The 15064-nt window shown below is 57.3% G+C and overlaps 7 protein-coding genes across 7 annotated transcripts; 4 read left to right on the forward strand and 3 right to left on the reverse strand.

Annotated features, from left to right (window-relative positions):
* Positions 1-853: 853 nt before the first annotated feature.
* B0T15DRAFT_490044 (uncharacterized protein) lies at positions 854-3720 on the forward strand (the record flags this gene model as incomplete). Its single annotated transcript, XM_062866649.1, has 5 exons — positions 854-939; positions 1010-1170; positions 1222-1242; positions 1296-1350; positions 1401-3720. 5 exons carry the CDS (start codon positions 854-856, stop codon positions 3718-3720), a joined length of 2643 nt encoding a protein of 880 aa, XP_062727208.1.
* A 1038-nt stretch (positions 3721-4758) lies between these two features.
* B0T15DRAFT_385843 (dioxygenase-like protein) lies at positions 4759-5950 on the forward strand (the record flags this gene model as incomplete). The annotated part of the gene is made up of 3 exons (XM_062864298.1): positions 4759-5001; positions 5111-5592; positions 5680-5950. 3 exons carry the CDS (start codon positions 4759-4761, stop codon positions 5948-5950), a joined length of 996 nt encoding a protein of 331 aa, XP_062727209.1.
* On the reverse strand, positions 5923-7737 carry B0T15DRAFT_75239 (uncharacterized protein). Its single transcript, XM_062871278.1, has one exon. The coding sequence runs from the start codon at positions 7542-7544 to the stop codon at positions 6021-6023; it is 1524 nt and encodes a 507-aa protein (XP_062727210.1). The 5' UTR covers positions 7545-7737; the 3' UTR covers positions 5923-6020.
* A 442-nt stretch (positions 7738-8179) lies between these two features.
* Positions 8180-9535, forward strand: B0T15DRAFT_521461 (translation initiation factor SUI1). The gene is made up of 5 exons (XM_062868561.1): positions 8180-8426; positions 8649-8723; positions 8824-8916; positions 8972-9114; positions 9176-9535. The coding sequence occupies exons 1-5, from the start codon at positions 8387-8389 to the stop codon at positions 9188-9190; spliced, it is 366 nt and encodes a 121-aa protein (XP_062727211.1). The 5' UTR covers positions 8180-8386; the 3' UTR covers positions 9191-9535.
* B0T15DRAFT_521462 (N-glycosylation protein-domain-containing protein) lies at positions 9536-11059 on the reverse strand (the record flags this gene model as incomplete). The annotated part of the gene is made up of 3 exons (XM_062868562.1): positions 9536-9969; positions 10067-10270; positions 10351-11059. Coding segments are annotated over 3 exons (1159 nt in total), but the record flags the coding sequence as incomplete, so codon positions are not given.
* A 135-nt stretch (positions 11060-11194) lies between these two features.
* Positions 11195-12700, forward strand: B0T15DRAFT_75439 (uncharacterized protein). Its single transcript, XM_062871280.1, has 2 exons — positions 11195-11615; positions 11707-12700. The coding sequence occupies exons 1-2, from the start codon at positions 11330-11332 to the stop codon at positions 12372-12374; spliced, it is 954 nt and encodes a 317-aa protein (XP_062727213.1). The 5' UTR covers positions 11195-11329; the 3' UTR covers positions 12375-12700.
* Positions 12701-13025: 325 nt separating this feature from the next.
* B0T15DRAFT_387029 (uncharacterized protein) lies at positions 13026-14598 on the reverse strand (the record flags this gene model as incomplete). The annotated part of the gene is made up of 3 exons (XM_062864361.1): positions 13026-13892; positions 13972-14183; positions 14253-14598. Coding segments are annotated over 3 exons (1425 nt in total), but the record flags the coding sequence as incomplete, so codon positions are not given.
* Between the last annotated feature and the right edge of the window lie 466 nt (positions 14599-15064).

Genomic DNA, 15064 nt, shown 5'->3' on the forward strand with positions numbered 1-15064 from the left:
CCAATTGGAGCCTACCGAGTGGAGATTGAGACACGGCTTGGCTTATTGGCAACTTTGAAGGTGCCGACGTCCAACCTGATAAGTCACCATCGACAAATCGACAATGGCCACCGAAAGAGGCTCCTGCCCGCTCCGGGAGAGGCAGAGCTGATGGATTTGGCGGATCTGTGCGGTCTGGCCTAGAATCAGTTAAACAGCAACGGTTTGGTTTCGCCCAGCCGATGATCACCCAATTGCCCCTCGAGCACCGAGCCACCAGAAGCTCCGCCAGACCCAAAATGAACCGGTGGGGTGATTCACGTCTAGGCTGGTTCAGGGGATCATGGCTCCGAACTGGCCGAGGCTCTCATACCTTTCGGAACCTTTCTCCTTTTGTGTAAATAAAAGTTCCTGGAACTTCAATGGCTAAGCTGCCGACAGAAGGGACTGGGAAGCTTGGATTGTCGCGATCAGCGTCGATATTAGACCTAGACCCCCTGCTGCGCTAGAATCTGAGGGCGTCCCTTCAGTCTTTGTCTGCTTTAGCAGACAGTTCCGTTGACGACAGGCGTGGAAGTGCTGAGGAACATAATATCATCGGAATCCCGCGACTACTTGATCGATACGAACACAAGCAAAGCTGCCGGTGACAGTATCCCACTCACCCGATTCGATTCCGCCCTGATCCTCGACGCGGCTTGCGTCCATCATGGCTGCTGAGACCCCCGGAAGCCCCTCACCTTGATTGCGCGGTGTCACGGTCTAAAGTGTCGACACTGGGAGAGTGTTCACCCTCCTGACTGTGTTGTCATCCATGTTCCCAATACTGGTTCTGGCTTTATCCTCCATGTCCCTAAGAGCCTCCAGCTTCGCCATGACGCCAGGGGACTACCTCCGTCCGTTTAGACTCATCCTCTTCTGCTTGGTCTTCGCCACGGCGAGTCGAGCCCTCGAGGTCAAGTGTGTTCCCGATTCCCGATTCAAAACCCCGACGCTAGCAGCTGTATGCCAAGGGACTAACAGTGAACAGATCCGCGCCTGCGCTGTACACGGGTGGCTTTGGTAATTGTCTGGGCGGCAGGAGTTCGTTCACCGTCAGCACATTCGATATCGCATATGATGCCACCGGCAACAAGACTGTGGTCTTCCACTTTGAAGGCACCAGCGACATCGAGAATGAGTCTCTCATGTGTAAGGCCAGTTGGGCAAGACCGCTTCGTATAAGTTACTGACAATATGTAGTTCACGTCTCTATCGATGCATGTAAGGCGAAGCGGCCTGTCAGGGCATAATCAGTAGCTGACCTGACTTCTTAGACGGGAAGAACCGGTACTCTTTGACTTTTGATCCATGTAACTTCAACATCACCAGGTGAGTTAGATGCCAACTGGAAGAGACGCGGTTACTAACGATGCGTATAGTCTCTGCCCCCTGAGATCGACCGTTCCTGTCACGGCTCGCGCGGTTCTGCCAGTCGGCAACCAGCCCCTCGGAGAGCTCGCAAGCACCGCATTCACTGTTCCGGACTTTGAGGGCTCAGCGAAGCTGCAGCTCTACGCCAACTCCTCCAAGACCGAAATCGGGTGCTATCAGGCCAGCCTGACGAACGGCGAGACGCTTTCCCATCCCGAGATCGTTGCGCCGATTCTCGGGGTGTATACGCTGGTAGCGATGCTCGCGTCGTTCTTTACTGCTGCGTACGGCGTCAGCGTTCCGCACATGCGAATGCACCATGCCCACTCGCTCCCCGTCTCCGTGGTTCTCGAAACCTTCCAGACCATCTTCTTCTCGGGGGCGCTCTCGGTCGACTGGCCTCCGCTGCTGACAGCATGGTGGTCTAACTTCGCCTGGTCCGCCGGCCTCATCTACAACGCAGACATGTTTCGGTCGATCTCTGCCTTTGCCGGAACGACTGGCAACACAAGCGAGATTGGCGGCAGCGCTCTGCTGATGGCTAGCACTAGGGATGTGTCAGGCGCTCATATCTTTGACGCGTCTGCGACCCAAGAGGCTCTGGGCTTCGTCCCCAATGGGACTAGATTCAACTCCAGCTTTCTGAATGACTACGCATGGTCCGGCACCGCCGTCGCACCTGGGGTGCCTCTTCCGGGCAACTGGTCGGGCTTCCCTGGGACATTGTCAGCTGTCAATGTTGCGATTGCTGACGCCTTTATGGTTGGGCTGGTATGGCTTCTCATAGCCCTCGCGCTGGTTCTCTTGGCGATGGGGGCCCTCAAGTTCTCGCTCGAAGGGCTGGCACGCAGCAAACGGATCCAAGGGGACCGGCTGTCATGCTTCCGCAGCCACTGGATCGGCTACCTTGGCCATGCGTTGGTGCGCGCGCTACTCAGCAGCTTCTTCATGCTCATGACTCTTGCAATGCTCCAGTTCACCATCAGGATATCGGTTGGCGCCGTCGCCGTGGCTACGGTCGTGTTTATTCTCGCCGTCATCGGGCTCGCCTCACTGGTCGCAACCGGATGCCGAGCTCGCACTCGAGATGTCAACCTCAAGGTCCAGTCCGATTCGATTGTCGTCTATTACAAGACAGTCCTTCGGATACTTCCCCTTGTCCTGACAGATTGGGAGAGCACACTAAGGGAACACGAGCTGGAGGTCCGGCCATTATGTAGCATCCCCTTTTTCCGAATCCGGTGCCAACACACAGACCCAGACCGCCAGAACATCCACCTGGACCAGTCCTTCGTCAAAAGGTTCGGCTGGCTTTCGGCAAGATATCGTCGCACACGATGGTGGTACATGGCGTACTACGTCGCCTACCTCTTCTGCCGTGCAGCGCTCATAGGAGGCGGCTGGCGGAATCCCCACGCGCAAGTCTACGGACTTCTAGCCGTCGACGTCCTGAACTTCTGCATCAGCGCCATACTGAGCCCGTTTGAAGGAGCTCGCAACACGGTCATGGCTGTCTGGGTACTCGGCATCTGCAAAATCATCACCACAGCCGTATCCACCGCCTTCCTCCCAGAGTCCAACTTGGATCGTACGAGGGCCGCCGCGCTCGGCGTCGTCATCATCGTCTTCCAGGGCCTGACCGTGGCTGCATTGCTGGTCCTCATCTTGCTCAGCACCGTCTCATCCTGGATGTCCCTGACGCGCAATCGCGAGGAAATCGATCCAGATTGGCTTGAGCCTGTCCGCGTTCGCTACTTCTTGAAGATGGAGAAGAAAGCGCGGGACAGACGCTTTGACGAGGAGACGCTGGACTCTCCGCCACCGACGCCGCACTTTTCCGTGGTTGAGGTCCGCCGCAAACCGAAAATCGAGGATGAGGACGAGGACCAGGGCGGCGCAGCCGTGGGAGTTGTGCATGAGCCAGAGCAGAACCCCGATGACAGCGCCGGCGACGACCAGCCCAGCATGCGGGGGCGGGCCCGCCACAGCCATGCCAGCAGCGTCAGCCACCGGTTGAGCACGGGGAGCTTACCGCGGGCGGCCCGGCCGTATCGCGCCTCGTGGTCATCAAGAGACTTTGGCGATGCTTCGCTCAGCCGCCCAGAGAGCGTGCTCTCACAACGGCTCAGCGGCATCACCTGCATCGTGACGGACTGCGATGCGTCCAACGCTTCGGCAACACCATCGGTCAAGCCGCAGAGCAGCATGTGGAGCTTGAACACGCCGTCGGCCAGCAGAGCCTCCAGCCCCGGCCCAGGAAGGCTTTCGCGGGAGAGTGTGAGGAGGCCACCCACGGCGTTACCAGAGGCTCCGGAGCCACAGGACTGAATCTACTAACATACCTATTTATCTTATACGATGAAAGTACTAGTTGTAATGCAAATCACATACTTTTTCGCTTCCAGCTGTAGGCCTATAAGCTGAAAGGATATTCCGTATCGCAGAGCCAAACTCGAGCACAGAGAGAGTACCTTAGTTTAGTTGAAGGCATGACCATGGGCCTCGCTGAGCGATGCAGTGTGAGCGGAAGCCCATCTCATCTCGGAGCCGCTACTGAGGCTTCGGGCGGGTCTGATATCCGGGGCACGGGTAACGGACGATCCCAAACACAGCATGCTCGGGAACAATGTCGCCCCCTTCGGGTCGGCATTGAAAGTTAGGTAGCACAGCATCAGCGGAGCCTGCCCTCGCAACTGCACCCCGCCTCAACTCCCGAACCCCTCCTTCCCCAAACCTTTTCCCCCCCTGGACTTACCCACAACCCCACACTGAGTGGCGGCGGGCCTTCGCCCGAACTCTCTGTACGGGGGGTTCCTCACTTCCGTCATGATGGACGGACGAAAAGCTGATTGAGTTTGTTATTTTGTAGACGATATCGTCAAGTACTAGTAGCCATTACGTTCAGGCTAGCTTAGCCCCAGCTGAACACAACCGGTGCCGGGTGCTTTTTTCCTGTCCGTTTCCCCCTTTAGGAACAGTACGAACGTATCCATCATCCGGTGTTTTGGAGTCTTGTTGGTCCTGAGTTCGGACGATCCGCCCCAGCGGATTTATCAGGCCTTACAAATAGTTAATAGTACATACAGTACATACATACACCAGACAGAGAGATTACCGCTAGTTATAAGAAGAATGGCAGACCAGGTTCCCCGGCGGGATTATTAGGGACCTACTCGACTCTCTCGACGCGACGTTTGCGTATTCATCTGGGCACTCGCTACCACCAAGGCGCCACAAGCACTCCCCCGGTTCGTCGACAGACAACAACAACAACAACAACAACAACAACAACAACAACAACAACAACAACAACAACAGCAACAACAGCAACACCACCACGACCGAACTCATCATCATCAACAAGCCATGGCACAAGAGTCGAAAGCCGCGGCCCAGGCGCCGCCGCCGCCTCTGCTGGACCTGACCATCGACAACATCACGCCCAACACGATCCGGATCAACTCGCAGAGTCCCAACGCGCGGCTGACATACCTGATGGCGCGGCTGGTGACACACCTGCACGACTTTGCGCGGGAGACACGGCTGAGCACGGAGGAGTGGATGGCGGCTATCGAGTTCCTGATCGGGTGCGGCAAGATCTGCAGCGATGTGCGGAATGTGAGTCGCTTCATTTTTTTTTTTTTTCACTTAACATTTTCCCAGAGAGCTTTGGATGAGGGCTATGGTGGTGCTAATATTTGAGGCCCCAAATATCTAGGAGTTCATCCTCTTGTCCGACGTGCTGGGCCTCTCGCTCCTGGTAGATAACATCAACCACCCCAAACCGCCAGGCGGCACCGAAGGTTCCGTGCTCGGGCCCTTCCACACGCATGACGCGCCCGTGCTGCCCAACGGCGCGAGCATGACGTCAGACCCGGAGGGCGAGCCGATGCTGGCCGTCTGCACGGTGAGGGACACGCAGGGGAACCCGATCGCCGGCGTGACCATCGACATCTGGGAGACGGACAGCTCGGGCCACTACGACGTGCAGCACGCCGACCGCGACGCGCCCAGCGAGCGCTGCGTCATGGTCAGCGACGAGCAAGGGAGGTTCTGGTTCAAGGGCCTGAAGCCCGTCAGCTACCCGATCCCGCACGACGGGCCCGTGGGGAAGCTGCTGCAGTTGCTGAACCGGCACTGCTGGCGGCCAGCGCATGTGCACTTCATGTTTGGGAAGGAAGGCTGGGATAAGTTGGTTACGTATGTGCCATATACCCCCTCTCTCTTCAAGGGTGTCGTCGGTTGACCTTTTGATATGATTCCGCGGCTGACATCTGCGTTCTTTAGTGCGCTGTATCTCAGGGGCGACCCGTATGAGACCTCGGACGCCGTTTTCGGTGTGAAGCAGAGTCTCGTGATTGACCTGGACAAGGTGGACAAGGAGACGGCCAAGGAATATGGTGTCGAGGAGGGCACGTGGCTGCTGAAGCATGACTTTGTGCTTACAACGCAGGAGGAGACGGAGAAGTTGAGAGACCAGCTAGCTACCGAGGCGTTGCAGAAGCTGGGTCTGAGCCTCAAGCTGGTAGACCATCTCCCAGTGCCTGATTTAGATTGAGCGTTAAGAAATAATCCAAAAGCGGCCCGCAGCCCAGCGTTGTCGTTGCTTTCCCTTTTGCCATATGCTCTCAGTGTTCGCTCGCCGATGCTGTAGACGTGACCAACTTGACCACGCTCTCCAGGTAGCCTGCGGTGCCTCCATATTTGTCGACAATGGCTTGGATGTCTAAGGTCGGACTCTGGGTAGACCGCTTACGCCCGACCAATGCCGTATTGCGCGTGCTCGGGATACGCAGCATCTCCTGCTCAACCTCCCAGCCGCAGTCTGTTGCAATATTCGAGACCCACACAACCAGTGACGAGTATGCCGAGTCCGCTGTGGTTTTGTCTTTCGGGGCGGGCGCCCGGAACCGCTCTCCAGCCAGATTATGGCTGCAGCAGGGAATGGCAATGAAGGGGCACTCGGAGAGAGCAGCAATGATGGGGGTCCAGGGGGTGAGTTCATCAGCATGGTTTGAGATGATAAAGGTGCCCTCGGGAAAACGGCCGTTGTGGATGAGCTTGTCATTGAAGGTATCACCCGACAGGCCAGCAAGCCCGTCTCGGCTGACCGGTGGCGGAAGCAAGACAAGCTGCTGAAGCGTGTCCTGTTCACCTGCGGGCGTCTTCATCTTGGTGTTGTATGCAGCCCATGACTTGCGCGAGCGCGCATCGAATCCCCATCCTGCGAAACCTTCCTGGTTGAGGATGTAGACAAGAAGACCGTTGCCACACCCAATGTCCACAAAACCTGGGAACGTGCCTTGGCCGTACGTGTCAAGCCATAGTTCAAGCAGGAACGCTGCGATGCAGAGATCCTCAAAGACATGTTTCGCGGGATCGGTTGTCTCGGCCCAGCTTTTGATGAGACTTCGTGCGTACTTCTGCTTGAGCCGGGTATAGGTGTTTTGCACCCGCGCCTGAGGAACCAATCGGTCGTGATGCACCCGCTTCTGGTATCCCTCTAGCCGGCCCTTGCCGTGCTTGTGGATGACCTCGAGCAGGCGCAGGGCAGTCCGTACAAGCCTGACAGAAGAACGGTCCTCCTCGCTGAAGAAGAGGTAGGAGATGGAGATGGACCCGCGAGATTCCGCGGCTGCTGTCCACTCGTGGAGAAAGGCTATTCCCCGGACTACGGGGTGATAGAAAGGCATCTCGGAGGGGGTGGAGATATGGGGCAGATATACCACGAGGGTCTTCTCTACCGCGGTAACAGCATCATCCTCTTGGTAAGAAGCTGTTCTGTAAATGAGGCATGTCTGATCCATGGGTTTGTCCCTCAGCGTATTCCTGGGAATAAGCCTTCGCACAATGCATCGCCGGAGCTCGAACCCGAGGAATAAAGGGATGTGGGCGTGCTCGACTTCCGGGACCGCTAAGGCAGCCAATGGTTCGACCGAGTCATAAAGGATATCCGCGCGAAAGAGCCACGAGGAGTTGATGTTTGGATTCTGAATCAGGTTGACCAAGACATCGTTGAAAACCTCAGCGTTGAATGAGCACTGATGTCGAAACAGCGGCCGCCAACATGCTGTCTCATGACTGGACTCGCTGTCCCCGAGAACAATGAACGGACTTGCGTCGAGCGCCACATCCTCTGGCTCGAATCCCATTTTTTGGGGAACCGGTCGTGCGACAGGCCGTGAAGGGCAAATCGGCCTGCATAGCCATCAACAGATGACGTTCTCCGGGTGATGCAAGCGGCGAAAACGGTACGTTACCGGAAGGCCTTCACAGTACGGAGTAGAACCGTAAGACGGGACAAACACAGTGTATTGGTTCTAGTACGAAGTACGTAAGTTGATATGCTGTAACGAAAATTACACGTATGTCTTGTGATCAATCAGTCCCAAACGTCATGGAAAACCAGCTGAAAAATTCCCATGAGTCATCCCAAACATCTGGACGAGCATAGAGCAAATATCTACGCTCGGTGACTTACCGCAATTTATGACTCGCAAAGGCTTCCAGTTGCAAACCACTGGTAGAGATCAGAAGGTGCTGACGTACTGGCCTTGCGCATCTTCGTGGAAGGTACAGTCGAGGTAGCGAAGAGGCAAGCACTGGTGGAACCCTGGCCCAGCGATAGATGACCGCGACTTGCCCAGTACGAGGCCGAGACAGCACGGTCTTTCCCCACTGAGATTCGCCCACCTGGTCCCCTGGTGGGTCACCCGAGCTGGCCAGTGCCCCCACATATCTACTTGTTCTTGCCCCCTCCCTCTCGGTTTCCAGGAACTTCGCTCTTCCAACATCATCTTGCCATCGCGACCGCATCCGCCTTTCTAGTAACCAAGGCTCACAAAGGCTCCAGCTCATCTTTTTAACTTTCACAAAACAATTCCATCAATCCACACCGCACATTAGCGAGACACTGCTACAGTCGTCGGTCGCTACACCCTCAACCTTCAACAAACAAACCATCTCCCAAGGTCAACCCGCAAACTTCGAGTTTATGTCAGGCGAAATCGAGATCCAGAATCTCAAGAGCCGCGGTATGTCCATCTACCGACTGCTTTCACTCATTATCATTCCCTGCTTTTGCATTCAACGGCGACGGCGTTTCCATTTGCGTCCACCTTTGAAGTGGATTGGTAATGTGACGTTGCATATGGGTTGCGCTGGAGGGACAAGCACCTCGTGTCCCGTCGCTTCTCGCGGACTACCTAGTGTCGGTTACTTTCTTAGGTGCACTCGCTGACTCGGATATCTGTTAGACCCCTTCGCCGACGCCGACGAGGACTCGGGACAAACCACCCAGACCCAGGAATACATCCATATTCGCATTCAGCGTATGTTTGATTGATACCCCACTGTCGCGTGACCGTCAGGTCCACCCCTCCAAACCACGGAGCAGTACCAAAGGATAGGCGACTGACGGAGAGTGTGCAGAGCGTAATGGACGCAAGACTTTGACTACCGTGCAAGGTATACCGGCGAAGTTTGACCACAAGAAGATTTTGAAGGTGATCAAGAAGGAATTCGGTATGTCTTTCCCAGTTCTGTGATAACCGAAGGCTGAGGTGCTAACCTCCGCCAGCCTGCAATGGCACCATCATCAGTGACACCGAGTCCAAGGGTCTTGGCGAGGTGATTCAGCTCCAGGGCGATCACCGCCTCAAGATCAAAGAATTCCTTGTTGACAAGGAGGAGGGCTTGGGTCTCGATGAGAAGAACATCAAGGTATGCATCCTGACTAGTTGCTTGGCTTGTCGAAGAGCCCGAACGCTAACTCTACTGACAGATCCACGGCTTCTAAGAGGGGCATGTCGGTCGTGCCGCCGCTCAGCGGCCCGGGCTCCAAGAGCTTCCGGGGCGGGGTTCACTCACAGAGGCAGAACTTGCCATCGATACCTGAGCAATGAAAGACCCTTCACAGGGTCGCGCGGCGCGCAAACACATGATACCCGGAAGTTGGCAGATGTGGCTCCTTCCCCTAGCAGAGATTGCGTTAGGAGGACGTATGTTAAGGCTGGGACCATTTGCTTATCGTCGTTCCTTCAGCGCTAGTTGACAGGACGGCCACAGAGTTAGCCTGCATGTCCTTCGTTAAGCGCCTGCGGGTCTCGTTAGTTTTAGGCAATGGAATGGTATTCCATCCAGCAAATTGTACGCGGCTGTCGACCGTGATTCCAGGTGGTATGTACAATGTTGCCTGGCCGTTGTCTTTTCCTTCCCCTGAGAGCTTCCACGTGACCCCCCAGTGCCCATACCCCTTCTTTTCGAACCGGAAACCACTCTCTGGACAAGACAACGCCACAAAACGCCTTATTCCTTTAACAAGCATCAGTGCTAGAGTTCCCTCGTAATATCACCATACTCCATGATTCGGATCGCCAGCTTGCCAGATTCGTGTAATACCCTCCGGATAACGTTAAGCAGGGGGATATCGGGGTAGTCGGAGCGGTTCGAATGTAGCTGGACCAAGAGTGCCACCATGCTGACGAAGCTGGCGATGGAAAACACACTAATGGACATGGACGTCTCCTTGCGGATGTTGATCTTGCGTTGGGTGATGTGATACAATACTGTCAATGTCTGTCCAGTCCCAGGGGAAGACGGGTGGTCAGCTCGATGGCCAGTGGACTAGAGAAAATGGGGAGCGGAAAGGAAAGGGTTGCGGGTGTTCCCTTACGGTAGAGATCACTATCCAAGCTGGGAGAATCAGCCGCGGGTCCTCGAAGCCGCCTGTAAGGTGGAGGACCCAAGAGGTAAGGTATCCGTTGATCGCGTCGACGGTCAGGAGCCGCACGATGGTCGCTTGTGGGGTGTAGTTCAGCAGCCAGCGCGACATGAGGCAGTCGGTGAAGAAGAAGGAGAGGTAGCCGGATGCGCAGCACTATTTTTTGTCTCTTGTCAGTCTGACATGGCTGCCCTGTTAATAAAAGGGGAAACCAAGGGGTAGAGTGGTGGGCGAACCCATATGGTGGCCAGCAGTGTCTCGGTGAGCCGCAGCCTGGCTTCAAATGCTGGGTCGTAACCCGACGTCGGCGAGGACGATCCTGCCCCTCGCCACAGCTTGCTCGATGCGCCGCCGTCGAGCACTCGGTCAAGGTACATGAGGTGCAGTGTCGCGAGCAACCGGAGAGCGTTTGGCAGGCCGAAGAGCACGCCCGGGGCAATCGAGGCCAGCCGGCAAAGGAAGAGGAAGGGGTACCATTTCTTGGAGAGGCCGAGCGCGACGGCAACGCGGGGTTGGAGGAGAGTAGACCGGACCGGGCCGGCGCCGGCGTGATCAGCAGCTGCTGTTGCTGTGACGCTTCCGGGTGTGGGGTTCAGGCCCGGTCTGGGGACGGCATGGTCGAGCGCGGACTTGGTTAATCCGGCAGGCGCCGCAGCGCCCCGGCCGCGGGACTCGGACAGGGAGCGCTTAGCAGCAGCGCCGCCGTTGAGTCCGTTATCCGCCCGCGGCTGCTCCGCCCTTGGCTTCACGCGGCTGTACATCAAGGTGCGTCTCCTGCCCCATGGAGCATCGACTTGAGGTTCTGCTCCGAAGGGAAACGAGGAAAGGTGGAGGTGCTGAGGTGGCGGCACTGGGCCTGAAATAAGCGGTGCAATAATGCGCTTCCTGAGGTCATCGATCGCTAGGGGTGAGCTCAATCTTGGCGGGGCTACCTTGATAAACATCCCGGTAAGCAGACCTAAACATATGATTGGTCAAATTGCCTTTTGGGCCCCCCAACTTCTCCCGCTCCATCGGGAAATTTTGAGCTCGGTTCAACCGGCGAGAGCTGGCGACCACTAACACCCGCGTACCCGGCCGAGCAAACGGCTCCTGTTCGACGTCGGCCGAGATAGAGACTCGGACCCAGCACAGTCCATCCGTCAGTGGGAGGGGGACTACGAGGGCCATTGCAATCGGGCAGCGGGAAACAGGGAGGCGCTTGGAACCAGAACCATGTCGCCCTCATCAAGGGTGTATCGGAGGGCCGGAGAGCTTCTCTTCGTCAATACGACGGCCCCCAAACGAATAACACCACTTTTCGGCACTCCGGGGTTTCTAGTGCAGTCGGCTTGTCCTTTTACCACATCTCAGATTCGAAGGGTCGGCTTGAACAAGCAGGCCTTGGAAGCTTCCACTCCCCGGGTCTCTACACACGAGTCTCCGAGTGTTTCGTCGTCGAAACGGACGCGGGAGTTAACCAGCGACGTCGGGTTCGAGTCCCTTCAAGTGGTCCTACCTGGTGCGTACCCCGGGATCTCCCCTTTTTCTCCTCGACGGCGACAGGGGATGATCAGGGACCATTGCTGATTCGCCATGCTGCACAAAAACAGGGACCTTCATCCTGCCCCCTCTATCAGGCTTCCCCAAGCCTCTCGGGCAAAAGCTCAGGTTCTTGTGGTACTGGCTTCTTACCAAGGGCCAGGAGGTGGTGACAAACGCCGCCGTCAAGTTCACGTCGAAACCGTCCTTCTTCACGCGGGCTGCCATGCAGGCTAAACGGTCGACCCTCGTCCCCACTGCCAAGGCACTACACCGAGCCATGGCGGAGGCGCTGGCCTCGGGAGACCGAGACACCATCAACAGGATCTGCACGAAGAAGCTAGCGAGCACCTTGATCGCGAGTATCGACGGCCGACCGAGAGGCCGCCGCTACGGCTGGGAACTGGTGGCGTACACCAACAGGCTGTTCTACCCGTCTGTAAAGTCGCACAGGATCACGGCCACTTCTCGCGACAAGTATTCGCCGATCCTGCGGCAGGCCGTGGTCGCCATATCCAGCCGGCAGCGCCGGGTCGAGTACGATGCGCGGGGCCAGGTCGTTCCGGGGAGCGAGAAGGAGATTGTGGCGGTGGAGAACGTGGCACTGGCGTGTACCTACGATCCCAGGACGTGGACGCAGAGCGAGTGGCGGCTCATCGGCACCATCCAGCCCACCTCGCTGGAGGCATGGAAGCATGAGGCGGAGGTTCTGAAACGGATGATGCTGCAGCTCAGGTGATGCACGCAAAGCGCGAGGGCGGATGGAAGTGTGTGAGCGGCACCTTTCCCGCTGTCCGGGTGCACTTGTATGACGGATGAAGTGATGCAACGAGACGAGTCCGGTGCGTTGGCGAGAGCGCAGTTACCCTGTGTAAAAAAAGTCTACTGAATGTAATATACAAAAATTCTACGGTTTCTAACCCCCTTTGGACTCTGAGTCGATGCAGGGCGTGTGGCAGCCTTCTCTAGAGGCCCGGACTTGACGAACCGGCATCATGTGCGGGGGTAACATGCAGAGTGCGAGACAGAGCAGCTCTAGCTCCAATGATATGGGCCTTGGGACAATGCACGCCTGGCTATCTTGTCGAGGACCGAAACAGAAAAGAAGCACGCGCTTTCTAGAGGGTGGCAGGAATGAATGGTCGGACAGATCGAGGATAAGTCTCGAGTGATGCAGTGTGTATTAACCGCCTACTTTAATACCCCATGAAGCTCTATCTCATCTCAGCAGGGAGGATTAGAGAGCAATAACCGTCCCCACAACCCAACACCAACAAAGTGCCCTGCCCAACCTTGGCGGCGCTGTCCACCCGCCAGTGCTTGCTTTGGACCCATCCAGTACCTGAACAGACCACACTTTTATACCCCGATCGGACAAGTCGAGGCTCGTCTAAAAGAACTTGCCGGTAGTCTTGGCAAGACCGGGCGCATCAGAAGAGCTGCTCCCAGTATCGCCAGCCACCTCCGGGTCGACGAGCTGCGGCGCGCCACGCGGGACGGGGCGGTCCAGGGCATCAAACCTGCGGCCCTGGACCCTGGCCATGACGTACTGAATGCTCAGGCGCAAGGCGAGGGCGCCGAAGCCCCAGAGCAGCCCGCCGACGGGCGCGGCAACGAAGGCGCCAAAGGCGCCCCAGTCAGCCGAGTACAGGCCTTGCTCGAGCAGCATCAGCTCGGCGCCGGTCTGGGCATCGCCGTAGTAGACGGTGCCGAAGAGGAACACGGTCAGCAGGCCGCCGAGCCCGCCCACGACCACCTCGAAGCCGCGCCACCAGTAGCAGGCATCCGAGAGGCCGATGACCAGCACGGGGATGGTGGCCGCCGAGACCAGGTCGGAGATGAGGTAGATCTGCAGGATGGAGGGCGCGCGGATGGCGATCACGACGACGGGGATCATGACCAGCACCACGCCGGCGCGGATGAGCCAGATGTTGAGCCGGTTGCGGAACAGGTCGTTGGACGCCGACGTAACCATGGCCGACTGCAGCGAGTCGAAGGCGGCGGTGCTCATGGTGACCGCCATGACGAGCACGATGCCGACGACCCAGTTGGGCAGCTGCTCGAGCAAGGCGAAGAAGGCGACCGAGCCCTCGACGGGGGCGTCCGGCGGACCGGGCCAGATGCCCGCCCAGGCGGCGATGAGACCGGTCGAGCCGACGAGCGTCACGATGATCAGCGTGGCCACGACGGCGCCCGAGACGCCGAGCCAGAGGTCTCGGTCGGTTTTGGAGGCGAACGTGCGGAGCCAGAAATTGGACTGTCCAGAAAGTGTTACAAAAGATTTTTTTTTTCCCGGAAGATCGGCATTGGGTGGTAAAGGGGTGGGGGAAACGTACGAGGAAGAAGTCATTGGTGAGAATGGCGACGGGCAGAATGTAGAGCAGCTGCCATCCAAGCAGGCTCGCCTTAGTAAGGCCGGACGGCTCGATCAAGCTGGTGTCGATCTTCGTCTCGACACCGATGGTGATGGCGGCGATGACGATCAGTGCGAACACCATGGCGCCTTGGATGTTGTCCGTGAAGAAGGAGATCTTGAACCCTCCCATAGCTGAAACGATTAGGTTAGAGGACCATCCCATACGCGGAGAAAAACAATAGAAAAAAGCCCGCAGCTCACAGGTGTAGATAGTCGTGACAACGCATTCGACAATCAAGACAGGCAGCCCGTCCAGGCCCGTGAGGATGTTGACGACCTGGCCAATGGCGGATAGCTCCGAGACCATGTACAGGAAGAGCGTGACCAGAGTCATGAAGCTCAGGTACAAGGCCGTGAAGATGCCGTAGCGCTGCCGGGTCCACTCGGTGAGGACGAAGCCCTCGGGACACCTGCGTCGGATGATGGGGCCGAGCACCGCAAAGATCAGCAGCGGCAGCGCCGACGACAGCGCGTAGACTACAACGCCCTGAATGCCCGCCAGCGTCGCCAGTTCCGGGTAGGAGAACAGGATGCCGGATCCAAGGGCTGCGGAGATTTAGTATGTCAAACCACGGTTGCAAAGGGAAAAGAAAGGGGGGGAGGGAAAAAGGGGGGAGATCGGAGCGGCAGCACGTTTCCCACGCAAGCATTAACTTGATCGAGTATCACGGTACAATCTCAGCTTCGTTTCCACAAGACGCTGGCTCTCCTCCCGCATTTTCTTTTGGCACCCTACACAACCCCTCCCCTCCGTCACAGACGGAAAGAAAGGAGGCAGGCGGACACAGTGCGAGAGGTTGGAGCCAGAGAACCTGCTTCAACTCGGCGCCCGTAGTGAGCCGCAATCTTTGGCCCCTCTAGACCGCGCAGCCCCCAATATCTCCAGCGCCGCCCATAGGCGGCTTGGAAGACACGGGGGACACGGGGAAAGAGGGCCAAAGTCTTGGTGAGGTATGGGTACGAACCTATGGTCAGCCCGTGGCTTTCCTCGTCGTCGTCGTCGTTGTCTGATA

This window comes from Chaetomium strumarium, assembly GCF_033439665.1.
Source record: "Chaetomium strumarium strain CBS 333.67 chromosome Unknown B0T15scaffold_1, whole genome shotgun sequence".
Classification (NCBI taxonomy): Eukaryota; Fungi; Ascomycota; class Sordariomycetes; order Sordariales; family Chaetomiaceae; genus Chaetomium; species Chaetomium strumarium.

What these genes read in the sequence shown, in the direction of transcription:
- B0T15DRAFT_75239 (XM_062871278.1), bottom strand. Translation starts at nt 7,544, where the DNA reads ATGGGATTCGAGCCAGAGGATGTGGCGCTCGACGCAAGTCCGTTCATT.
- B0T15DRAFT_521461 (XM_062868561.1), top strand. Translation starts at nt 8,387, where the DNA reads ATGTCAGGCGAAATCGAGATCCAGAATCTCAAGAGCCGCG. An exon ending in CCAGAATCTCAAGAGCCGCG is followed by an intron (nt 8,427 to 8,648) that starts GTATGTCCATCT and finishes GATATCTGTTAG; the next exon opens with ACCCCTTCGCCGACGCCGAC. An exon ending in GGTGATCAAGAAGGAATTCG is followed by an intron (nt 8,917 to 8,971) that starts GTATGTCTTTCC and finishes AACCTCCGCCAG; the next exon opens with CCTGCAATGGCACCATCATC.
- B0T15DRAFT_75439 (XM_062871280.1), top strand. Translation starts at nt 11,330, where the DNA reads ATGTCGCCCTCATCAAGGGTGTATCGGAGGGCCGGAGAGCTTCTCTTC. An exon ending in CCTTCAAGTGGTCCTACCTG is followed by an intron (nt 11,616 to 11,706) that starts GTGCGTACCCCG and finishes GCACAAAAACAG; the next exon opens with GGACCTTCATCCTGCCCCCT.